The sequence below is a fragment of the Lampris incognitus genome, chromosome 5, assembly GCF_029633865.1.
Source record: "Lampris incognitus isolate fLamInc1 chromosome 5, fLamInc1.hap2, whole genome shotgun sequence".
In the NCBI taxonomy this organism is placed as follows: domain Eukaryota; kingdom Metazoa; phylum Chordata; class Actinopteri; order Lampriformes; family Lampridae; genus Lampris; species Lampris incognitus.
In genome coordinates, this window is record NC_079215.1 from 43981632 (window position 1) to 44008965 (window position 27334).

Below are 27334 nucleotides of genomic sequence, written 5' to 3' on the forward strand. Positions count from 1 at the left end.
GGGCTTGACTAAATGCAGGGATCAAGCAAATACCTCGGTATGGTGGCCCGGGATATCATCCCAAATCAAAAACAAAGGTCTTTTCTTGCCTGTTGTGCGAGGAACTGAGAGGAGGCCAGTCCAGAGAACCACTAATCTCCACACCCTTTCCAGACAGACCTTGGAAAAGAATAGGAATAGACATGTGAACACAATAAACAGAGCAACCTGGTCATCTCAGATTACTATTCACAGTATATAGAAATACTGCACATGCCCACAACCACCAGTACTCTAGTGGCCACAAAGTTAAAGGCTACGTTTGCCCGGTATAGAATAGCAGAGAAGGTAGTTGGTGACAATGGGCCACAATTCGCTAGTGAGGAGTTCAAAGAATTAGCGTGCGAGCTTGACTTCCAACACATAACCTCCAGCCCACACCATCCCCAGGGAAACAGGCACACTGAAAGGGCTGTGCAAACAGCGAAGAGGATCTTAAAACAAAAAGACCCTCTTCTAGCACTCGTTTGCTCTAGATCAGTGTTTCTCAACCCAGTCCTCAAGGAACCCCTATCCTGCATATTTTCTTTGCAACCCTGAATAGGTACCTGTTTGTAGTTATTCAACCAATCAGCAATGAATTTTGTCAGATGTTGCACACCTTGCATAATTAAGTGCTGCTGCGAGATGATTGGTCGAGTAAGTACAAGCAGGGCTACCTATGCAGGGTTACAATGAAAATCTGCAGGATAGGGGTTCCTTGAGGACTGGGTTGAGAAACACTGCTCTAGATCCACTCCATGCAACAGCACAGGTACGAGCCCTGCAGAACTCTTAATGGGCCGGAAGATCCAAACAACCCTGCCTACCCTCGACAGCAACCTGCTACCCAAGTGGCCGAGTAGGCAGCACATGAAGGCCAAGGATGCTTCGGAAAAATAAAAACAAGCACAATACTACAACCAACGTTACAGGGTGAGATGCCTACCTTCCTTGCAGCCAGGGGACCATGTCCTCACCAAGCTGGGCAACCAAAAGTCCTGGCTTACACCCGCAGTAGTGACCAACATGAGTGTCACACCAAGGTCTTACCTCATTGAGATGGAGCAGGGAGCTACACTCCACCATAATAGGCGCCACCTCCAGGCGGTGGCCACTGCTGGATCACTGGTGCCAGACACCACACCCATACGTACCCCAGACCAGCCACCGGACACCCTGGTAAGGCCAAAGAATGCCTGTCTTGAGCAGGAGTAAACCCAAAGACACTGATGGACTGATATGGACCAGGTCCGGCAGAGTCAGTAAACCAGTCAAAAGACTGGACTTGTGGGGGGAAAAAAAAGCTAATGAGAAAAAGCGTGTGTGTGTGTGGGGGGGGTTCCTTGTTATGTAATGTGAAGGAAAAAAAAGAGGTTCCAGAGAAAACTGTAAACTAATGAATCGTTACTTATTGTTCCTGTAATGTGAAAAAGAGTCCCAGCAATAAGTTGTAAGCTAATGTCCATTTACTTACTGAATAGAAGATTAAGAAAAGTAAAAGTAGCCCAGTTGGAACAGTAAAACTCAGTAATAGAAATGTAATGTTTTGTAGTGAGCCAGAATATGCTTCACTGTTACTTAAATGTGGAGCAGTTACACTATGGTGAGAGGGGAAAGAGTTTAATGGGGGAGATTTAATGGTATGCTTGATTGCGACAGTATGAGTGACGTAAAGCAGAGCGTTATAGCCATAACGGGGGTTTGACGTGGGCAGAACGACGACCGTGATACGTGAATGTAGTGTTTGAGTTACGCTAAGTAAAGGTTAACAAAACAAATGTGCTAAAACTGGACATTTGATCATTTTAACAATAAACACCAAAAGGTTTATTACAAACAACACAAAAATAACCACAACATGAACACCACATCATTAAAACACAATTTTAAATCTAACATTAACAGTCCCATCAGCCATTGCGCTCCCCCAGCACAGAGCCGCCTAAGGTCAGAGCGACTGCCTCCCCCGGTGGCTACAGTATGACGTCATTGTTTGTAAGGTGCGTGTGTAGCAGATTTGGAAGGGAGTGTTTACTCATGTTATTATTAAATATGTACATTCCACACAGCCCTAGCCCACTGTTTAAAATAAAGGTATGTTTTATTTTTTTGCATTTGTACGTAAGGAAAAGATAGGCATACTGTTGGGTCTAAGATGCTACAGAGCCACCTGCCACTACTGGTGGGGGGGACGGTGCACCCACCACTTGGGGGAGCTGCAGTCCCCCCCCCCCAGCCCCCTGCCTTCCTGCGCTAATGTATAGACATGCTATCATGCCCATATATTGTCTGGACTGGTCCCCACAAAGGTTGCTGCTGGAAAGCACAAGTTTCATTTTATGCACTTGCATAAGAATGCATGTCCACGTGCGATGCAGTTATCTTTTCCGAGCTGCATCTTATAAACACTGTTGCCCATTGGCATTTATCAAACATAATCCGTATTTGTATTTCACTCTCACTGTTGTCAGGCACAAAGTCAGAGAACGTAGCCCTGGAAGTGGTTGGCAAACAAGCAAAACACGGATAGACTAAGAGCAAGACAGACAGACTAGAGAGAGATGCACTGCAAGCTAGCGCATCAGCTTAATGTTACTGTTATTTGCTGACATCGAAGTTGGAGAGAAAGGAACACAAGTTTACCTGACTGCTGTTCCCACAATTCACCCACACTGTGTTTTTGGGGAGGGGATTATGCATTTAGTCGCACGTGGGTGTGTGTGTGTGTGTCTGGACCTATCAGCCTAAAAATGTTTGTGCACAGTTATGACTGTATAATGCACAATTATGATTATAATGAAGATAATAATAATAAGAATAAAAGAAATAAAGATAAATAAATAATAAAGAAAATAAAAAATGAAATAAATAAGAATAAAAATAAAATGATAATAGTAAAAATAATATAATCAACCTCTCATGTTTGCAGTGATTAAAAACTTCGAAAAACATTTGTCCTGGCCGCTCTCTCTCTTCATTCACTATCTAGCGTGCTTGACCAACGCCACTTAGCCATCGCTGTCCGCTGAACCAACTGTGCGCATGCATGACTCATCTACAGTTGAGTCAGATCGGGCAGCAATAGTGTCAGAACCAAAAGATTTATTCGGGTATGAGTTTTGAAAGTAAACGATCAGTCAATCGTATTTCACAAGCTAGCAAATTATTCACTGCTGATCTCAACACAGAAGAACTGGAGGAACACTGGTGAACCAAAAATAATTCACCTTATTCACCTCGCCACTGCGGGGAGTGCCATAGCATCCAATGTTAAAACATGATTTGTTGATTAAGATTAATCAAAGTCACAGCTGTCAGTAGCTAAAATAAAACATTTCTCATGGCTGAGCTATGTTTTCTTACCATTGTTTTATGAATGAAAGTCAATCAGCAGAGCAGCCATTTGCCTTGATTAATTTTATACCACGAAAACCGTGACTGTTAAACACATTTGACGTCTTTTAATAAGGGTTTTGAAATACTGCTAGCCTGACCTCTGTCATTTCATGTCAGACTTGGCCGCATTCATGCGAGGGTCCGGCTAGAAGCATGTGCATCCGTAGACTGACAGGCAAAACGTTTTTATTAGCTAGATTTTTTTTAGCTTGAGCATTGCATAGTAAGAATTTTTTTTTTATACCATATACACATTCAATCCACTTGGGCACTGTGCAAAAGTGTTATAATGGCAGGAAAAACACTTTTTTTCTGTTCATGTGTGCATTTATTTCCCTTCTCCTCATAAGCAAAAAAATAAAAAAAGTGGTGGTTTGTCACCAAGTTCAAACATCAGAGAAGGGGAGCTACATATGCCTGGTGGAGATAGGCAATCTACTGAGTGCACCCGTCTAGTTTTTTTTTCTCCCTCTCTTTTTGTGACCAGAAAAATAGTTCTACTTCATCTTCTCATTGACGTTGTAAACACTGACACCCACTCTGACACGAGGGGGAGGAGGGCCCTTGCTGGCCAAGGACCCCTTTGCCAACACAAAGGTCACTTACTGGCTCGGCTGGCTCAATGGCATAAAAAGAGATATTAATAATATTATAGGGAAACTCCATTTGGTTGGATTTGGTCTTGTACTGGCATCTATTGCCAGCCCTTGGATAGTAGGCTAATAGGTCCAGTTGTTAATCCGTCATAGTTTTCTACATTTTGTCTTGTCTTGTTTCACCTTTTCCTTTCTCTTTCTCCTCTATTCTCCTCTCCCCCTGTGTGGCGGGCTGAGCCAATAAACCCTCATTACTCTATAAATTGGCTGTGTGGCTTGGATAGATGCTTCCTTTGTAATACATGGACATATAGATTGCCTGCAGTCTGTTTACCCAATGATACACTGGGCAGACAAACACAGATACTGTCTTGCCACAATTTCATCCTTGGCTACAACGTCATCTAATGGGGGGTCCTCCCTATAGTCCCCGGGTCCTATAGTCCCCGGGTCCTATGTTCCCCGCTTTGTATGAGACCGGGGAATATCGGACCTTTTTGTATACAGAGGGCCCTATATTCCCCACTTTTCCCCAAAAGGGTCCTATGTTCCCCGTTTTGTATGTGCAGGGGAACATAGGACCTTTCTTTATAAAAAGGGTCCTATGTTCCCCTAGGGCACCCGGGGAACATAGGACCCTTTTTATAAAGAAAGGTCCTATGTTCCCCGGTCAGCAGGTTTGACGCTGTTTGGCGCAAAAAGTGCATTTTCAATAATGCATTATTTAGGGCAGATTATTAAGAAGACAATGAATCATACGATTTCTATTTTTATATCACAAAAACGAATTCACAAAGTCCAGGTTGGCTAAAGTATGTGGAAACTTTCGACACTACACCAATTTCAATTTATTAGGCTATAGCCTACATTTGGGCGCATAACCCACCCCGGTAGTTCTCTGATATTTATGCGCGAAATGTGTCACTTACCGAGGAAAATGCTCCTCGCCGAGTAGGTGAGCTGGCTCGTCTGTGTCTGAATGTAATATAGTAAGCCTGTGCTCCTTGGGCAATTGTACCCGGGCGTAGCTCAGCCGGTAGAGCTCTCGCCTATGGATCGCAAGGTCGTGAGTTCGATCCCGGGTGCCGCCAACTCAGCGTATGAGTAGCACATTGTGCGAGAAGTGCTGGGAGCTGAGGATAGATGTTGTGTTCCGTCCTCAGCAGTCCATCTCCCAGAGGTCTAGTGCATTGTACCAGGGATAGACTCCTGCGTAAGCTGGCTGATACCGACAATAGGCCAATTCCGACCCACTTCTTCTATGTTCGCTAGAAAGCCGTCGTTCCCATCATAACCACACCAGCTTATTGGGAAAAGCATCTGACAGATATTAGATAGAAACCATCTGCTCAGTAAGGCCCTTTAAGCATCATAATTGTAATGATAATAATGATAACATAATAATAATGACAATAATAATGACAATAATAATAGCCTAATAATAATAATGATGATGATGATGATGATAATAATAATAATAATAACAATATAGCCTTATATTAGAAATGCTAAAAATTGGATAATTGAAATATTTATAATTATAAAGTAGGCTAATATAGCATGGTAATAACAATAAAATAATAATATCTGCCTGGTCTCTTAAGATTCTAAGATGCTGTATGCTACAGAAATAACGGGACTTAGGCCTAGGCTAATGAATACGCCTTTTTGACAAAATATGAATGAAAGGCTAATCAACAACGCTAAAGCTGAATCACAAAACACATATTGCTCGAAAAATAATTTATAAATAGCCAAATGCACACATGATTTCGAGTTTGGAAATATTTAAGACTTGTCGAGGATGTGTGGTCATCTGCACGCAAGTTTCCTGGCGTTCTAAACCACATGATCAAAATTCACTAATGTCTAAACCGCCCGCCAACTTGCAACAATTTGCAACAATCGGTTGTTATCGGTGATAACTCGTGGACTCACTGTCATTTGCTTACTAGCCTACAAGAAGACAAACAATGGCGATAGTTATGGATGGTGATCGAGGGGGCAAAGTGTTGGTACATGAGAACTTCAGATATCAGAAGCACCGCACCAATCAAGACATCATTAGATGGAGGTGCTGGAGGTGGAACTGTAGAGTGCCACTGATCACAAATAGATCTGAAGTGGAGGACGTGGATGCTAACATTATTGTGCACGATGTTGGGGAACACGTGCATCCCCCTGACGGAGAAATGGTGCACCGTGCAGAATTCCGACAGGGGGTGGTTGCAGAAGTTGCGAGGGAGCCAACAGTCCCAATCAGAAGGATCTATAATGCGCAAAGGGTCCTGCAGCGTCGGCAATGTCAAATCCAGGGTTTTAGCCCCTCTTTGCTGAGTAGCCTAATGGACTAGGACTACTCATTTTGATTTTTTGAAGAAGAAAAAAGCCTTAACGTTAGCCTAGTTAGGCCTTGGAGATTTTTGTTTTAGACCATGCCTTTTCTGGGGGGCTTCTGCCATAGACCAACCCTTTTTCAGCCAAGCTTTTACTAGAAGCATTTTGTTATTAATAGCCTATTATCAGCATTACTATTGATAGTATTGTGCCTGCAATTGTTATTTGTTATTAGGCCTCTTTTATAATTAGGCTATTATTATTATTATCATCATTATTATTATTAGGCTGTAATTATTATTATTATTATGTATTATTTATTATTACTATTGATATTATTACTATTACTATTATTATTATTATTATTAAAGAAGAACATCAAAGGATGTAAGGTAGCACTCATCAAATGAAAAAAAGACACAATTCTCTATTTTACCATTTCATTGTTTGGCATCAGTCATTAACTTGGCCGGGTGGTCTTCTTCAGAAACCTTAATGACTGATGCCAAACAATAAAATGGTGAAATAGAGGACTGCCTCTGTTATTTTTTTACCATTTGGTGAGTGTTACCTTACATCCTTTGATGTTCGTCTTTGATTCATGTTTTTGGTTTAGCACCTCCACAAGCCTTTAGTTTTTTGAGAAGCACATATTATTATTATTAGGCAATTAGCCTATTGTGTAAGGTAAGCGGCCCCCGTTGATGGATACTTTGTGCTGGTCCTAAATTTCAAGTCCTGGTCTAAGTTCTCTGCCTAAAAAGTTCATCATTAAAGTCTTTTTGAAAGAAAGTCTGCCAAGTGATTTAATATGGAAAACGATCTGCAAAGTAACAAGAAAGTGGCTGAAGTGTCCAGTGCTGTGCAAATTGAACTTTGAGCGAAGGTGGAAATGGCTACTGGTTATACTGGTAGGTGGGCCTACTGCAAGACAAACTTGCGTTGATTGCCGACTGTCCATGCTGAGCCGGAGAGCCAACTAACTAGGCCTACTGCAGTAAATATTGGTAAGAAATAGCAATAAAGCAAATTACAGCCTCCTCTAGGCCCGATTTGGATACGCACTCAAGGTGGCCTGCGATATACAACAGCCAACAATGGTAATACGGCCTAATTTAATCAGCGGAGGAATAGATTGTCGTAGCCTACATCTCAGCCATGACCCCAGTTTTGATTATTTTGCACCCGTTAAGGAAATAATTTGCAAAAAGGGTTCTAAGTTCCCCGGGTTGTTCCTCGATTGGCAATAGCGGGGAATATAGGACCCTTTATTTGGAAAAAGGTCCTATTTTCCCCTGGAAACAGCGGGGAATATAGGACCCTTTTTCCAAAAGAGGGTCCTATGTTCCCCGGTGTCTATTGCAACGGGGATTATAGGACCTTTTTAGGGGAAAACGGGGAATATGGGACCCTTTTTTTTCGAAAGGGTCCTATGTTCCCCGATCGGGGAACATAGGACCCGGGGAATATAGGACCCGGGGACTATAGGCACGGCCCCTCTAATGGAATGATTGAGTGATTTGTCTTTGGGAGGAAATAAACCACAGCTCCCCGGGGCTTTGGTTCTGTTGCCCATTTCTGTAACAGGCTGCAGGAAGTGGCTGGCTGAAAACACAGAGTGCTAAGTGGCTAGGAAAAAAAAATCCTTATGTTTGACATACAAATTAATTGAAGTGCATCCATTTCATGTTGTGGGCAGAGCCCGAACTGGTTATCAGATATGTCTTCTATTTCACCTTTTACTGTATTACTTTTATATACAAAAGATAAGCAGTCACATTTAGTGTGTTTGTAGAGTTGTTTTGCTTTCATATTCAGCTTCAGAAATTACAGCCAAATGGAATCCTCTAATGTGATGAGCGCATATCCATTCATCCCTCGGTTGCATTTTTTTTTCCACCAGTGAATCAGTGTGAAGTTTATTTTGTGCGCAAACACATGCCACATGTGCCTCACAACATTTTGCCTTACACGAAGAGGCTGTGACATGCTGAAAGATACCCAGTGTACCTTTGTGTGGTACATCTAAGAGGATGACACAGTTTTATTTGTCTGGCACTTTTTACTCTATTTTGCTATGATTGATATTAATGATGGCGGCACAGTGGTGCAGTGGTTAGCATGGTTGCCTCACAGCAAGAAGGTCCTGGGTTTGAGCCCCAGGGTTTTCCAACCTTGTCATCCCAGGTCATCCTCTGTGTTGAGTTTGTATGTTCTCCCCATGTCTGTGTGGGTTTCCTCCGGGTGCTCCGGTTTCCTCCTACAGTCCAAAGACATGTAGGTCAGGTGAATCGGCCGTACTAAATTGTCCCTAGGTGTGAATGTGTCGGCCTTGTGATGGACTGGCGGCCTGTCCAGTGTGTCTCCCTGCCTGCTGTCCAGTGACTGCTGGGGTAGGCTCCACCTTCCCGGGATCCCAATTGGCATAAACAGCTTGGATTAATGAATAGTTTATATGTAGAATGCTAGTTCAGGTGCAGTGTGGGAGGGAAAGTTTGGCAGAGAAAGAGGGGAGGTAGGATTGATTTGATGGAAATGTAAGAAGACAGCCTACAAGCAAAATGTCCATAAGAGTCTACATCGGCAGGACCACAGGGATAAGCTTACTGTGCAAGAAGATTTACTGTTTCTTTTCTGATGTTTCTCCACTGTGCACCACCTTGCTCTTCTTTAAAAGTAGATTCAGGGGGAAAAAAACACATCTTATTAAAACAAAAACAAACATACAAAATAAACATTAAAGCTGCTATGCAGTTGGAGCAAAATTTGACTCCTTGAGTTCCTTGTTAGTTTTTATTCCATGATCTTATTCCTTATCTTTGCCCTCTTTGGGTGTTGCAGCAGGCTGATATGCTAGCATCCCACTGCTGATGTTCACACTTCAAACCCCGGCATTTTCTCTGGCATGGCTAGGTGTCTTAGTAAATACAATTGGCAAGAATCCTGGGTGGGGAGGCAATATGGGGTAATGTATCTGGCCATTGCAGTTAGCTATTTTTACTGGTGATGGGAGCGCCTGTGCAGCTTTCGGCTAATCTGGGGAAATAGTTCCTGCAGCTGCCAGATGAAATGAAGCAGTTAGCGAGTCTACACATATCGCATAACACATATGGAAGCCTACGTCCTCCCGAACCCCTGTAGAGGTTTTGAAGTGAAAGGACGTTTGGACAGCAGGGAGTTAGATAAACCCAATTTGGAGGAAAATGGGAGAGAAAACAACAAAACAGATTTTTATGTGTCACCAGATGACTATTGCTTCACATCAGTATTAGAAACGTGTAACAAACATGAATGATGGTCTTTGTTTGGATGAGGGACTCCCTTACTAAGAAAAAATCCCATAAATATGCCAAAGGGGATTCCACTCTGGGGAACACAATGGTTTTATCATACACGTCCCCATCGGATCGACTGTAAAAGTCACTGGGGGAAGGTTTTGTGGAATTGTTAACTTCAGTTAAATTGCTAATCTGCAAGAGAGGCCATTTAGCAAGGGAATAAGACATTCCCGATGCTTAATTTCACGTCCCGCCCAGTCAGAATCCAACTTTCAATTCAAAAGCTCTCTCACACACACTCACACTTGTAAAGCTGAGACGAGATTAGAGGTGGGGGTGAAGATGATGGCTAGCACTGGCTTTGCTCTGTTTCCTTCAAGGTGATTGTGGATTCCTTCATGAGAGGGCGATTGAGATATATAAATTTCTGCTCGAGTGTAGTTATTTTTTGTGCATGTTTGTGTACAATATGCTTCCATGGCCTGGTGTTCTTGAGCAATAATGATAAAGGGAGAGAGACACTCATAACCAAAGGAAGAGAGAGAAGAGAAGCTTGGCCTTGTAATAACAATGATACAGAATATTAAGCAGCTTATGGTGGGGATCGGCAGTCTCTAATAACGACATCATTATAGTCCTGAAACAGACCCCAACTGAAGCTGATATTTTTTTGCATGCGATATAAATCACAGACAAAATAATGTCTTCCTATGTTTATCGATGGCATGACAATTATGGTTGGAGAGTCAGGTGATTTTGGAATAAAAGAATAAATATGAATAGAAGGAAAGAAAAGAAGGAAAGACAGATGTCCTTTATGGTGAATAGGTCAAATATATACTATGGTGCGTTTACCTACAACAATCCTAACTTGTTTTGTAAGAGAATAAAATAGCAGCCGTTTGCGGTGCCACAGGCAAGACATTGATTTGTCATATTTCACAATCTGACACACGAAACGACACAGCAGCATAATGGGTAGTGTTTTTAGCCTTTCCTGTTTTTGTCTAAATTTGCACCTGTGATGTGAACCTCCAGAACTGGGATATAAACAACCGTGCTGATATAAAAAGAGTATTAAGGTGAATGTTGATGTAAAAGCACAAATATAATATTCACTTCACAAGAAACAAACAAAAGCTGAACCAGTTTATCTGAGCTGGCGTTCCTACTGTCTGTCTACCATGGCTGTGTTTGTGTACTCTTTCATTTAGAGAAAGAACAAGATTTTTTTTTTCTTGTGAATTTACTTGAAATGCTTCCCTTTGTGCCATGCGGATATCTTATTCATCATGCTGCAAGACTCATGTAAAAGGAAAAACTTCATGCATTATTCATTCTTGTATGTCTAGCCATCATGTGGGAAACCCTCCTGGGCCGGCTGTCAGGGAACTTGTCTCAGATCCCTCTCTGATTCTCATCATATTTTTTTTAATTTTATTTTCCAGTGTCTGGGTAGCGTAGTGGTCTATTCAGTTGCTTACCAACATGGGGATCACCGGTTCGAATCCCCGTGTTACCTCCGGCTTGTTCAGGCATCCCTACAGATACAATTGGCCGTGTATGTGGGTGGGAAGCCGGATGTGGGTATGTGTCCTGGTCGCTGCACTAGTGCCTCCTCTGGTTGGTCGGGTAACCTGTTCTGGGGGGGGGGGGAACTTGGGGGGAATAACGTGATTCTCCCATGCACTATGTCCCCCTGGTGAAACTCTTCACTGTCAGGTGAAAAGAAGCAGCTGGCGACTCCACATGTATCGGAGGAGGCATGTGGTAGTCTGCAGCCCTCCCCAGATTGGCAGAGGGGATGGAGCAGTGACCGGGATGCCTCAGAAGAGTGGGGTAATTGGCCAAGTACAATTGGGGAGAAAATATAAACATAAAGGCACATACACTCACCGGCCACTTTATTAGGCACACCTGTCCAACTGCTCGTTAACGCAAATTTCTAATCAGCCAATCACATGGCAGCAACTCAATGCATTTAGGCATGTAGACATGGTCAAGACGATCTGCTGCAGTTCAAACCAAGCATCAGAATGGGGAACAAAGGTGATTTAAGTGACTTTGAACGTGGCATGGTTGTTGGTGCCAGACGGGCTGGTCTGAATATTTCAGAAACTGCTGATCTACTGGGATTTTCACGCACAACCATCTCTAGGGTTTACAGAGAATGGTCCGAAAAAGAGAAAATATCCAGTGAGTGGCAGTTCTGTGGGCGAAAATGCCTTGTTGATGCCAGAGGTCAGAGGAGAATGGCCAGACTGGTTCGAGCTGATAGAAAGGCAACAGTAACTCAAATAACCACTCATTACAACCGAGGTATGCAGAAGAGCATCTCTGAACGCACAACACGTCGAACCTTGAGGCAGATGGGCTACAGCAGCAGAAGACCACACCGGGTGCCACTCCTGTCAGCTAAGAACAGGAAACTGAGGCTACAATTCGCACAGGCTCACCAAAATTGGACAATAGAAGACTGGAAAAACGTTGCCTGGTCTGATGAGTCTCGATTTTTGCTGCGACATTCGGATGGAAGGGTCAGAATTTGGCGTCAACAACATGAAAGCATGGATCCATCCTGCCTTGTATCAACGGTTCAGGCTGGTGGTGGTGGTGTAATGGTGTGGGGGATATTTTCTTGGCACACTTTGGGCCCCTTAGTACCAATTGAGCATCGTGTCAACGCCACAGCCTACCTGAGTATTGTTGCTGGCCATGTCCATCCCTTTATGACCACAGTGTTCCTATCTTCTGATGGCTACTTCCAGCAGGATAACGTGCCATGTCATAAAGCTCGAATCATCTCAGACTGGTTTCTTGAACATGACAATGAGTTCACTGTACTCAAATGGCCTCCACAGTCACCAGATCTCAATCCAATAGAGCACCTTTGGGATGTGGTGGACCGGGAGATTCGCATCATGGATGTGCAGCTGACAAATCTGCAGCAACTGCGTGATGCTATCATGTCAATATGGACCAAACTCTCTGAGGAATGTTTCCAGTACCTTGTTGAATCTATGCCATGAAGGATTAAGGCAGTTCTGAAGGCAAAAGGGGGTCCAACCCGGTACTAGCAAGGTGTACCTAATAAAGTGGCCAGTGAGTGTAGCTACACAGACAAAATAGATGTTTATATTAGTCACGGTTGTCTATAGTTAATCTACATTGTAATTTGATTGAACAATCTCATCATAATTTTCTCCTTGCTTCTTTTAGCTTGTTTTCTTTGGCTTGAGAAAGTTATTTCTTTTCCATTTCAAATATGCATTCATTACATGTTTTGCTTTAGCTTAGTCAGACTATTGGGATTGAACCCCTACCTTATCTGTTCCCTCTTACATATCACCTTGTAAAGTTATGTTCAGGGTCCACGGTGGTGTAGCGGTCTAAGCATCGGCTTTGTGTTGATGCAGTTGCCCACTGGGGACCGGGGTTTGCGTCCTGGTCTCGTCAGATCCGACTATGGCCGGACTCAATGAAACAGCAATAATTGGCAACGCTGTCTTCAGGAGGGGGACGGAGTCGGCTTGTGTTCGTCACATGAATGCGTCTGTGTGTGTGTCGGAAAAAGCAGTGGTTCGGCCTAGATTCGCCTCGCCACTTCGTAAGCTTTCGTAACAGAACCACTTTCGTAAGCTTGCTTATGCAGTTTTTTTGAAGATTACTTAACAGGGATCATCCTGTGGCAATGTCGGCTGAGATCATTTCATATCATCGGATCATTTCATGACCTGATGACATATTGTCATCAGGTCATGGCATAGATTTTTACAAATTAATCATACTCACTCATGCAGTCCATCATTCAACCTTTGGTAAAACATTTAACATTTAGACATGCTACATGAGTAATTACACTGCTACTTTTGAGAATTAGCTAAGCAACTCATGTCTTGTTGGATCTACATTGCTTATAAATATGTTGTGCATGTTCTGGATACCATCAGACAGGCTGATAGCTAATCTTTACTGGACATTGAAAGTGGGTCAGACAGTGCATTCAGACTGTGCCTGCCTGCAACCTGCACTGCTAAGACAATACCATAACCGGGTCTCAATTAGAGCAACTTTATTGATTATTGGTAGGTGAAAATAATGATAGGCCTTCTCCTCCATATGCCTGTGGGGCTCTGTCCCAGTACACCCCGCCTAGCTGATTTATGTCATGACTTTCCCATAAAAGGCAGTTTGAGGAATTTTAGCACATCCTCTCCCCTTCTGCATCCTGTATTAGTCACACCAGAGATTTTTACTTCCATAAAGACACTCTAATGGGTGACATTGGATTGCAGGCCTACTTCTAAGTGGGGGACATGGGGAAATTTCTCCATCAACTTTAAGGTTTGCTATGATGTTTCTTATCGCCTCACAGCAAGAAGGTCCTGGGTTGGAACCCTGTGGTTGTCCAACCTTGGGGGTCATCCCAGGTCCTTTCTATGTGGAGTTTGCATGTTCTCCCCGTGTCTGCGATGGGTTTTCTCCGGGTGCTCCAGTTTCCCCCACCATCAGAAAGACATGCATGTTAGGGTTAGTACTCCTGTCTGTCCCCCTGAGCAAGGCAATGGAAAGAAGAACTGGAATTGGTCCCCGGGTGCTGTACGGTGGCTGCCCACTGCTCCTAGCTACACAGCTAGGATTGTTTAAATGCAGAGCATACTTTCCCTACAGGGATTAATAAAGTATCTCAAAATCAAAAAAATCAAATCAAAATCATCAACACATGTTTGCATCTCATATCCAATTTTTCATTTCTCACTGCAGTGCAGATGAGAGGTTTGATGCTACCTTCCACACTAACGTCCTGGTCAATGCGTCAGGATCCTGCCAATACATCCCTCCAGGTGAGTTATCCTCTGCTTTATCAAACCAATGTGTCTCGCATGTTTACGAACTGCTCCTGATTTGACCCACTCAATCTGATTTTATCATTCACGTTAAGATTATCAACATCACTACTGGTGACAGCATCAGCAAATATAAACTATAATATATAATTGTGGGAAGGCTGGGGCATCCGGGTGGCGTGGCAATCTATTCTGTTGCCTACCAACACGGGGATTGCCAGTTCAAATCTCCATGTTACCTCTGGCTTGGTCGGGTGTCCCTACAGACACATTTGGCCATGTCTATGGGTGGGAAGCCGGATGTGGGTATGTGTCCTGATCACGCCTCGTCTGGTTAGTCGGGAGTGCCTGTTCGGGGGGGAGGGGGAACTGGGGGAATAGTGTGATCCTCCCACGCACTACGTCCTCCTGGCAAAACTCCTCACTGTCAGATGAAAAGAAGCAGCTGGTGACTCTGCATGTATCGAAGGAGGCATGTAGTAGTCTGCAGCCCTCCCTGGATTGGCAGAGGGGGTGGAGCAGTGACTGGGGTGGCTCAGAAGAGTGGGGTAATTGGACAGGTACAATTGGGGAGAAAAGGGGGGAAATCAAAAAAAAAAAGTCTTTGCTCACACACTGCACAGGCTGGTGCTCAGCATTGCTGCAGCCTTGTCTGTCTGTTTTCGTCTTGTTTCTTCCTGCTCTGTGATGTTCACACATGTAGTTGTGTCAGTCCAGGACCCAGCCTCACTGTAGAACAGATAGAGCAGGTTGTTAGTTTGTCACACCTGAGGTTGACCATTAATCAGCCTCGTTATCGTGTCTGCTCCCCAAAAACCCATGCCCCTTCTCTCTCCACTTGTGGCCGAGGCTAAATCACACCCCACTATCACAATTATTATCGCCATCATCATCCTCATCATCATTTATTGTGGATTGGTGCTAATCTGTAACTATGTGCTCCCTTAAAGGTATCCTGAAGAGTACCTGCTACATTGATGTGCGATGGTTCCCCTTTGATGTTCAGAAGTGTGACCTCAAGTTTGGCTCATGGACCCACAATGGCTGGCTATTGGACCTCCAGATGGTGGATGTGGACATCTCTACCTACATACCCAACGGGGAGTGGGACCTTGTGGGTGAGGAGAATGTTGGATAGACATCGACAGATAGACAGGAAAGAGGAAAGACAGGATGAATGACATGCTTAGAGACAGACTGAAAGATAAGCAGACAAGAGGAAAGACAACATACACACACACACACACTAGACTGTCTGGAGTGCCACTTGAAAAGTGTGACCAAATGGTCCTCCCTGCCTGACACACCATCATCATCATCGGCAGTCACTCGGGGTCAAGTATAACTGTCCTCCCTCCCTCTGGGTCTTCAGGTGGGTGTACAGGTCGATCCTGGAGCCGCATAATGGGAGGATGCCTGTGCGTGACAGCTTTTTATGTGGAGAGGCTGATGCACCTGCAGCCACCACACGGTCCTTGGAAGGGGTGGCCAGAGTCCAATGGCATGGAGAATCAAGATGATTGGGGACAACCCTCTGTTGCAGCCTTCATCCATCTTCACTGCTGTTGTGACTTGGAGACATCTTCCACCAGTTCCACTGTTGAGGTCTCTGTCAGATCGCTCTTCGTCTGGAACCTCCCTCTTGACCTATCCACCTTGGATGAACCTACCAGGAGCCAAGCTCTGGACAGCATAGCTCTTGGGATCATTGGTACACCCAAGCTTCTCCACCATGACAAGGTGGTGATCCAGGAGAAGAGACACACACCTACTTTACAGCACACATACAAAAAGATACACACATATAGCCATGGGCCTATTAAGTGAAAGCTGAAATATATGCACGACAACCAGCTTGAGAAGAAAAGACAAGAGATTGACAAGCAAGAGAGACTGAGTGAGAAACAGAAAGAAACGGAGAGATTAAGAGAGGGCAAATAAGAGAGATGGGAATAGAGAGAGGTTTTCTTGCACTCTTAGTCTTCTTCATGTCTTATGCCACCAACAAACCAATCCATATCATATATTTGTTCCATATCACACAGCCTTGACCAGAGCAGGTGTTTTGCTTATTTCGATTCTGTTTTCATGTGGTTCCTGTTATGATGATTGATTGCTTGGCCTCTGTAAATGTGTGTGTGTGTGTGTGTGTGAGAGAGAGAGAGAGAGAGAGAGAGAGAGAGAGAGAGAGAGAGAGAGAGAGAGAGAGAGAGAGAGAGAGAGAGAGAGAGAGAGAGCGAGCGTGCGTGCGTGCGTGCGTGCGTGCGTGCGTGCGTGCGTAGGTATGTCTTAAAATTTCCTTCATCGTGGGTATTGGTCCAACACCTTTTGGAAAAATGGATGTATTATGAATTTCTGGGTCTCTTCCACCATCAGAACATGTTATCTGCACTGACAATGTATGTGGGCCTGATGCTACGGGTTTTAGTGTGCGAGTGAATTATGCAAAAGCCGCTGGTCCAGAGACTGTTCCTTTTCCACTGTTAGAAACTAAAGCATTGCTGGAAGTTAAACAGGGACATGGCTGTAGCACTGAACAGACTCATATGCATGTAAAACAGTCATCATTGTCGCCGTTCACCCAGGGTCAAGTATGACTGTCCTCCCTCTGGGTCCCTCTGGGTGCTCAGGTGGGCGTAGAGGCCAAGCCTGGAGCTGCATAATGGGAGGACACCTGCGTGTGACAGCTTTTTACGTGGAGTGGCTGATGCTCCTGCAGCCACCACACGGTCCTTGGCAGGGGGTGGCCAGAGTCCAATGGCCTGGAGAACCAAGACGATTGGGGACCACCCTCTGTTGCAGCCTTCATCCATCTTCACTGCTGTTGTGACTTGGAGACATCTTCCGCCATTTCCACTTTTGAGGTCTCTGTTAGATTGCTCTTCGTCTGGAACTTCCATCTTGACCTATCTGCCTTGGGTGACCCTACCAGGAGCCAAGCTCTGGACAGCATAGCTCTTGGAGTCATTGGTACACCCAAGCTTATCCACCACGGCAAGGTGGTGATCAAGGAGAAGATGTAAACAGTAGGCAACAGACCATTAACCTCACAGTTCTCTCGCTGCTTTATGGCACCCACGCTTCTTCTCTCTCAGGGGCCTTCATAAACTGTTTTTTGTTTTTTTTGGGAGGCTCTTTTTCCCCCGTTTTCTCCCCAATTTTATCTGTCCAATTACCCCACTCTTCTGAGCCATCCCGGTCACTGCTCTACCCCCTCTCCCGATCTGGGGAGGTCTGCAGACTACCACATGCTTCCTCCAGGGGGGACATAGTGCGTGGGAAGATCACGCCATTCCCCCCAGTTTCCCCTCCCCCCTGAACAAGTGCCCCAACTGACCAAAGGAGGTGCTAGTGCAGCGACCAGGACACATACCCACATCCAACTTTCCCCCTGCAGACACGGCCAATTGTGTCTATAGGGACACCCAACCAAGCCAGAGGTAACGGGGATTCGATCCAGTGATCCCCATGGAATAGACCACTACGCTACCCGGCCGCCTCAAACTTTTGTCTCTTCTGACCCTGCTCCTTCTCCTTTGCATCTCTGTCTCTTTTGTCCATGACTGGGGATTCTGGGAACTGAAAAAAGAGGTTTCTGTCTGAGGATTAATAGAAACGGAATCAAAGTCCCGCTCAGTTTAATGTTACACACACACCAACACACATACACAGAATGACTTATTATTCATTTCAAAAGAATTTCAGTTATTTCCAGAAAAATGTTTTTTCATCTTGTTTCCTTTACCAGCCTATACTTCCCAACACCCTCAGCCCCCGTGTCATTCAACATCAAATTAACTTGCATTTGAAAGACCGTGGTTATCAGTGAGTCATACCTTATATAGCACAGTTACAAACACCTCCCTGTAGCACAGTTTCACAGAAAATACAAAGAAAAAGACAGCATATTAGTGATGAAATAAGTAAAAGAGGACTGATACAATAGAGTGAAATAAAAGAGGTAGAATGAAAAATTTGTTCAAGAAATTCACTAAAGCAGCATCTCAAGTAATAGCGGTGCCAGAAAGATTGTCTGTAGGTCTTTCTCAAAACCACCCAGGAGTTCAGCGGCTCTCAGAGCCACTCGCTGAATATTTAAGAGGTCGGTGTCGTAAATGTTGAGGGAGGCCAAGCCAAAAAGTCTTGGTCAGGTATCAGCGTGTGGTTGTCGAGTGTTTTTATCTTTGTTTTTGCAAGGTAAAATCAAAATAGTGGAAATAAGTCAACGAAATGTCGACGCCAGGTTTCTCATGGCACTGTGTGTATTCACAATCACTGAGAGGACAACTGCTTTTTATGAAGAAAATAAATTGAAGAGCTGATAACAAAAAAAAAATCTCTTTTTTTTTCTTTTTCTTTTTTTTATAACTGCAGGATTGGGTGATAAATGAGTAAGGGCTTCCCAACAACACTGTCACCTCTCAATGATAATATTCAAAGAATCTAATTTCGAGTGGCAGTCAGAGCCAAGAATTATCTCATTCTCTCTCTATCTCTATCTCTCTCCCACTCACTCACTCACTCACTCACACACACACACACACACCTGCATAAAAGTGATTGTACCCAGCTGGTTGCAGGAATGGAGGAAACCTTGTGGTGACAGCTGGCCCAGTGATGGTTCATTTCATTCTGACAGCCATGCAGTGAGCAGGCCAGAGACACACACACAGCCCTGGTGCCTCAGACCCAGGTTATGTGTTTTGTTTTGTTTTTTTGCCAACACATACACACATACATAAACAAGTGCAAACATACACACGCACACACATACACACAAAAAAAGATCTCCCTCTCAACCTTTTTTTGGGTGGTGTGTGTCTTCCTCAAGCTTGGGTCCTATACCAGAGGCCTAGGAGCTTGATGGTTCTGCACAGTATGTTAGCTGTTCCCAGGACCGCGTTCTTCTGGTCAGAGACCTCAAATATTGTTTCTGGAATCCGCTGGAGCCACTCTCCCAGTTTGGGGGTCACAGCCCCTAGTGCTCCTATTACCACTGGGACTACTGTGGATTTCAGCTTCCACATCCAGTCTAGTTCTTCTTTCAGCTCTTGTTATTTCTCTAGCTTCTCATGCTCTTTCTTCCTGATGTTGCCATCACTCGTGATGGCTACATCGATCACTACTGCTGTCTTCTGTTCCTTGTTGACCACCGCAATGTCTGGTTGATTAGCCAGCACCTGCTTGTTAGTCTGTAACTTGAAGTCCCATAGGATCTTAGCTCTGCCATTCTCAACCACTTTTGGCAGTGTCTCCCATTTGGACTTTGGGCCCTCCAGTCTGTATTCAGTACAGATGTTCCTGCTATCCAAGCCACTTGGTTATGCCTTTGGGTGTACGCTTTCCCAGCTAGCATCTTACACCCTGCTACTAGGTGCTGGACTGTCTCAGGGGCATCTTTGCACAGCCTGCATCTTGGGTCTTGTCTGGTGTGGTAGATCCCTGCCTCAATCGAGCTGTGCCTGTTCTTGTGCTGCTATGATCAGAGCATTTGTGCTGTCTTTCAGTCCAGCCTTTTCTAGCCACTAGTAGGATTTCTTGATATCAGCTACGTCTTCTGTCTGTCGGTGGTACATCCCATGGAGGGGCTTGATCTTCGATGATACATCCTCTTCTTCTTCCTCCCCACTCTCTGTCTTCTGCTGCTTGAGGTACTCACTCAGCAGTTCATCCCAGGGGAGCTCTCTTTCTGATGTACTCATGGCTGACTCCACGTCTGACCCTGTATCCATATCCACTCTTTGTGATGATCTGACTGAAGGGGTTCAGGCCTATGCAAAACAGCAGCGGGGATAGTGCATCACCTTGGTATATACCACATTTGATGGTTACCTGTATTATTGTATTTGAGTTGGCCTCTAGTGTTGTTTTCCACTGCCACACTGTGTTCTTGATGAAGGCTATTAGTGTCCTGTTGGCTTTGTATAATGCCAAGCACTCCAGTAATCAGGTGTGGGGCATTGAAATCGTAGGCTTGCTTGTAGTCAATCCAGGCTGTGCTCAGGTTGCTCTGTCTGGTCTTAGAGTCTTGGGTGACTGCTTTATCAACCAGTAGTAGCTGATGCTTTGACCCTCTAGTGGTGTTTCCAGTTCCTTTCTGAGTTTCGTTCATGTATTGACTCATGCCCATTGATCTTAGCTGCTATGATGCCTGACAGAATCTTCCATGTTGTGGAGAGGCAGGTTATCGGCCAGTAGTTTGAAGGTGCTGTACCCTTGTGGAGATCCTTCATGATCAATATTGTTCTCCCTTGTGTTAACCAGTTAGGGTGAGACCCTGATGTTAGCAGCTGGTTCATCTGTGTTGCTAGGCATTCACGAAGTGCTGTTAGCTTCTTCAACCAGTAGGCATGAATCATGTCAGGGCCTGGTGCAGTCCAGCTATTCATGTTTGAGACTCGTTGTTGGATGTCGGCCACTGTGATGATAACTGGTTCTTGTTCTGGGATATTGCTGGGGTTTGCTCTTAGGCCCACCAGCCAGTGGGCATTGGTATTGTGTGATGCCTCCTTTTCCCATATATCCTTCCAGTATCCCTCAGTCTCTGTTCAGGGTGGGTCTGATGTTTTTCCCTTATTACTCTGCAGCTGGGAGTATACTCTGGATGTTTCTTTGAGGAACTCTTTTGGCTTCTATTTCTCTAGTGTATTCTTAATCCTGTACCTAAACATCTCCAGGATTATGGTTGCAGTGGCATATACAAGCTCATTGATCTCTGTTATGGTGGTAGCTGAGATGTTGCATAAGGCTATGCTCACATCTGCAAGCAAGCTTTCTGATGGTACTTTGTCACTGAGTCGTGAAAGCTATGCCCAGGGGTTGACTGTCTTTAGTGTGGCCATGATTCTAAACTGAACCTCAGTAGCTTCAGCTGTCATGGCTGGTATGATTGTTTCAGCTGGTTGGGGTCTAGCCTCATGTATCTCCTGCCTACTGGGCAGCCATTCAGGGTGCTGACTGTATAGTCATCCTGTTGGAGCCTCTGCAAGTCATAACAGTAGCTTCCTTCTATTGATGTTTGAGCATTGAGCCACTAGCTGCTTCTGAGTCAGTGTGGAAGTATTTTTATTTTCAAATTATTTTCAAATCTTGTAGTGTGTGCATGTTTACAATTAGAGAGAAGAACATCTGTGAAGATTATCCTTATGAGTGTGATGCAACCTGATTTAAAAATCGGTTAGGAGTTTAAAATTCCTGTAGTCTGATCTCTGATCTAGGCTTTAGATACAGTTAGCTTTTCAGTTATTTCCAGTGACACGAAACAAGGACAATGTCACAACATCTTATCAGCTGTGCGTTCTGGCAACACTGTGGTTACCACAAATGCAGAGAGGCAAAGCATGTTTCACAGGTGATTGTCATGTACCATGTAAAAAGCCCTTAAGAATTTAGAGCAATGATTAAACTTTACTAGAACTGCTTTTAATGGGTTTTACACACAGCGTCCAGAGAATCAGAATCAAATATTGACTCAGGCCATGGCATAAAAGGCTGTAAGCCAATCTGCAACCGAGAATTTAAACTGCCTTGCGTTTCACTCAAACTCTCACACATTGTGTAAGTGGGAGAACATAGTATGTGTTAGAGAGTAGGATGGTGCGTGTAAGAGAAAATATGATGTATGGCATAATAGGACTGTCATACACACATACTCTTAAATGTACACACACAAAAACATACACTGCATATAAAAACACTCACAAAACTGGCTCTCTGGATCTGCCATCTATGAAATTAATTGATGGCTGACAAAGGCTATTTGTCTTGGGCTTTGAGGAATGAAATGTAGAAGGGTACCAGCAAGAGTTAAAGGGACGGTTTACGAGATGGTAGTGAGACCAGCTATGTTGTATGGTTTGGAGACAGTGGCACTGATGAAAAGACAGGAGGTGGAGCTGGAGGTGGCAGAGTTGAAGATGCTAAGATTTTAATTGGCAATGACAAAGAAGGACAGGATTAGGAATGAGTATATTAGAGGGACAGCTCAGGTTGTATGGTTAAGAGACAAAGCAAGAGAGGTAAGATTGAGATGGCTTGGACACGTGGAGAGATGCTGGATATATTGGGAGAAGGATGCTGGATATGGAGCTGCCAGGGAAGAGGAAAAGTGGAAGGCCAAAGAGGAGGTTTATGGATGTGGTGAGGGAGGACATGCAGGTGGCTGGTGTGACAGAGGCAGATGCAGAGGATAAGAAGAAAAGGAAATGGATGAGCCGCTGTGGCGACGCCTAACAGGAGCAGCTGAAATTTTGGTAGTTTGAGGAATGTACATGAACCAGGCATGCAAAAGTGTTGATAGAAAAGAAGGTGAGAAGGATGCGTGGGCACAGAAAAAAACATAGACTCACTAGGGAGGTCCGGTCCGGGAGTATGCTCCCCTGGAGATTTTGAGAGACCCTGAGATAGTTGAACTCCTTCACTTGAGGCAACAACTCTTCCCCAACCCGGAGGGAGCAATCCACCAAATGCTCATATCTGACATCTTTTAGGATTACTCTGGTACTGGCCACAAGCTAACAGAATTACAAGACTGGGCAAAATAAAGTACAAAGTATTAAATTATTAAGTGCAAATGGACCTTTACATATGATATGCCCACATTTACCAAAAAAAAAAAAAATCAATAAAGGGCAGTCCCACCAGGTACACAACTAATTACAATTATTTTCAAAATTATTACTCTCCATATCTGCTCTGTGCTAGAAACCATGTTATAATGTGGAATTACAAATGTGAATATGAAAGAGTATCCTATGCTTTAGGACTGGGGGGAGGGGGGGGGTGCTAAAAGGGTGTGTCCTTATTTGTACTTCTTGGCCTGGACCAGTGTCTCAAGGGCCTGCTTTCACTGTTTTGCCGTATGTGTCATCCTTGCCCTCTTCTCCTCTTCAGCCGTCTGCTCTTTGTAGGAGCCAAACATGTGTATTTAGCCTGTTTTGTTTATTATTTGTTTAGGCTGCACACGTTCTTTTTGGTTACTATCACTTCTGGTAATTAGCACATGGGTGTGGTTTCACATTATCTACCTGTTCACTTGTATGGATAGAGACAAAGAGGATGAGTAGGGCTCTGATATTTTCTATTGAGTGTCACATCACGTCACGTCATATCAGGTACAATTTTGCCTTGGTTTAATCATTCCAGTACAACAACTGCTTGTCAGTGTTTTTTTGTTTTCATTAATAAACAGTATGAATTTGTATGAACAGGTCACAGTTACGAGGCTTGTAAGCCTCTTAGGGGCTTTTTTCATTGATAGGTGTCACTACACGTATGCTCTCCTGAGCACTACCAGATGGTTGGCAGCCATACTTGCTCTGCTGTCATCACTTTTCTGGCAGACTGCTGCCGTTGGCGTTTGTCAGTGGTTCCTGCTGACCACACACTCTTTAAAGAACATCCGGTCAGCTGGAACCACTGCTGACCGGATGTTCTTACAGAGTGTATGGTCCACCTCCTTGTATCTCCCTTAACAATGTTAGCTAGCTTGCTAACAATTATTGTTCCCTCCAAATTGATGCCTTACCTCAAGCTTTCTGAATGGCAGGCATTTTTTGGTTTTCAATTGATGTCTTCTGTGTAGTTTCATGGCTTCGTTTAATTTTTTCCCACACAGTAGGTCACAGACTGATGGTCTGGGCTTGTGCTGTACTGTGACTAGCGAATATATTGGTTGCTGCCTTTTGTTGAGAGTCAGTGCACACGCATCCATACTTGCATCCACAGCATCAAATGGTCAGGCTCAATTGTCTTCCTATAGAAGTCATTTTGAGTAGATAGGCTCTCGACCCTCACCCCAATCCACCCCTCAGTTATTTCTCAACAGATCTGTACAAATCACATAGGCGACCTATTTTGGATTCAAAACAGCGAATTTCATCAAAAGATGACACGTTTGCATGCCTGATGAACTTGAAATCAATCCTGTCAATCACATTAAAAGGAATATTTCAGTTCACAATGGTTACAATTTCTACGTACATTCATACATGCACACTGCACACACTTGAACAGAGAATCTTAAGTGTCCATTCAGCCATCCATTATCCAAGCCACTTATCCCAATTGGGGTCGTGGGATGATGGAGCCTATCCCAGCAGCCAGTGGGAGACACCATGGACAGGCTCTAGTCCATCACAGCACCGACACATTCACACCTACGGGCAGTTTAGTATGGCCGATTCACCTGACCTACATATCTTTGGACTGTGAGAGGAAACTGGAGCACCCGGAGGAAACCCACGCAGACACGGGGAGAACATGCAAACTCCACACAGAGGATGACCAGGGATGACCCCCAAGACTGGACAACCTTGGAGTTTGAACTCGGGATCTTCTTGCTGTGAGGCGACTGTGCGAACCACTGTGCCACCGTGCCGTTGCTTAAGTGTCAACACACATAAAACAGGGCTGCCAAGTCTCACCCTTTGGGAGTGAGAGTCACGCAATTATGCCTCTTCACACGCTCACACGCCACACTTGCTATTTCACACGCTCATAAACGTTTTCCCTTCACTTCTATATAGTATTTCCACAACTTGCGATGCTGCTTGTGGCCTGCCGTAGTTCGGGTCCGTCACTGGCTTTCTGGGGTGAGCCCGCCCTATTCTGCCTCTGATTGGCTGACCCAGATATTCTTACCCTAACCTTAACCAATCATCAATCATCATGCCTAAATCTAACCAACCCAATCAATGAAAGGCAACCACGAGTATCAACCAATCAGAGGCAGAGTAGGGCGGGTCATAGCGTCAACACCACGAAATAAAATAAAATAAAAGAGCTCCACAAGAAGAAGACCCCACTGAAGAAGAAGAAGAAAGAGAATGGTAGGTAACCATTTCATTTTGATCATACGAAATAGTAAATATGTTAGTTTTATAGAATAACATGCATTATAGTCACTCAGTTCGAGCAGGAGTAACGTTACACAGGCTGCTGTGATATCTCACAGTTAAAAAGGAAAATATTCGAACAGTCACTTGTCAGAAATCTGTAGAAGAACAATACCTTTCCTTTTTGGTGAATGTCCTGTTTTTGTTTCTATTATACTTGGTTCACGGATAAATCTCTGAATGTGTTATTGAATGAAATTGATCTAATAGTTCTTGACATGAGGTGATGATTTTTTTTTATAAAAACCAGGATGTGATTTATTTTGCCACATAGTCTAAATCTAAAATTCTAAACTTTTAACTTTTCAGAGCAGAACTTTAGCTCAGTGTCTGTGCCTGTTAGAACATTTGAGATCGGGTATGTCAATGTTTGTTGAAATGACTATTATGTCATTTGGTGGGTTTAACTAGGGTTGCCACCCATCCCCCAAAAAATTCCAGTTTGCAATTAGTATATGGAAAATATGTCATATTTAATGTTTTTCTCATTAAATAATTGTGGTTTTATGTTCCCAAAAAGGCATTAAAGGGTTAAAATTACTTAAGAAATACATGTAAATTTAATGGTTATGATCAGTATTGAAGTTGGTCAAAAGATGTAATGCATTGAAAGTGAAAAAAAATATTCATGTGTAACATTTTTATAGCACTTTTAAGGAACTGAACATTTTTTGCACCGAGGGTAAAACGTCAGGATTTTCTGGATGGGTGCCCAAGGGTTAAAGGAACTGCTTGAATTCATAGTTTGAGCCTTGTGCTCTGAACAAACAAAGAAATGCACTTTATTTTATTTTTTATATTATTGTTCTGGTTCTGTATTCATTGACATTTTATAAATAAATGTATTGTATTTGTCTAAATTCTTCTTGTTACAGTTTTCATTTCTACTTGTGCTGGTCAATTATGAACACTATATAAAATAGCAGGAAACTGGTTTTTAAGTTGCACAAATAATTGGGTTGAGAGGAGCTCCCTGAATACAAATGACAGAATAAGACTGAATAATGACATCCGACAGTCTAATTCTAATGTAGGCTTGGACTCTGTGTGTTCTATTCTTTCTAGCAATTGACAATATTTCTTGTGTTCACTATTCCGAGTAAAGAGAGAGAGCATGAGGAGGAGGCCAACATCACATTACAACATCACAACAGTCTAATCCTAATGTTAATTTAAGTTCAGATATTCCTCTAAATCCACCTTAAAAAAGGCCAAGTTTTTTTTGCCGGTGATAGGTCGCCGGCAAAAGTCCCCTCACCAGAGTCTCACTCTTAACTTTTGTTGAAACTTGGCAGCCCTGCATAAAACATACCAGAGGATGAGTCCTTGTGTATATTTCAATTTGTGTTTGAGTGACCTTTCCTGTCATAAATGATATAAGGATCTATTTAAAGTATTTGAATTCAGAACACTATGTTGTTTATGAGTCAGAGTTTTAATTAAGTCCATTTTTTTTCTTTGGTACCTACTACACTTTCAGACAGACGCAAACACACAAACGCGCACACACACACAAAAATGCACAAACACACACACTAGATTGATTTTTAATCAGGGGAAATATGATAGTACCTGTGCGTTACTCAGAAGTGATTGTGTGAAATCCATCAAAGGCACACTTACCAATCGTGTCACCACAGAGCAGCTGCCACATTGGACGTGCACGCACAGACACACTTGCCCACACAAAGCCCTAAGAGCTCTGAGATCTGTTTTACTTTCCCAGTCCAAGATGACATTGATTTCTATTGCATAACAGGGGCATTAGACAGATTATATTAATTAGGTGGAAATGGGTGCACTGGCAAGACGGGCTATATTAATCAGTGGGTTTTGGGCGGCACGGTGGCCCAGTGGTTAGAGCTGTCGCCTCACAGCGAGAAGGTCCTGGGTTTGAATACTGTGGTGGTCCAACATTGGGGGTTATTCCAGGTCATCCTCTGTGTGGAATTTGCATGTTCTCC

General features: G+C 43.7%; 1 protein-coding gene across 1 annotated transcript in view; it reads left to right on the forward strand.

Moving 5' to 3' along the window:
- LOC130113010 (neuronal acetylcholine receptor subunit alpha-7-like) overlaps positions 1-27334 on the forward strand; it is a 146112-nt gene that overhangs the window by 112629 nt on the left and 6149 nt on the right. The window contains exons 5-6 of the mRNA XM_056280527.1: positions 14393-14472; positions 15426-15593. Of these exons, the coding sequence (XP_056136502.1) occupies positions 14393-14472; positions 15426-15593 (248 nt within the window). The remainder of the gene's footprint in view (positions 1-14392; positions 14473-15425; positions 15594-27334) is intronic.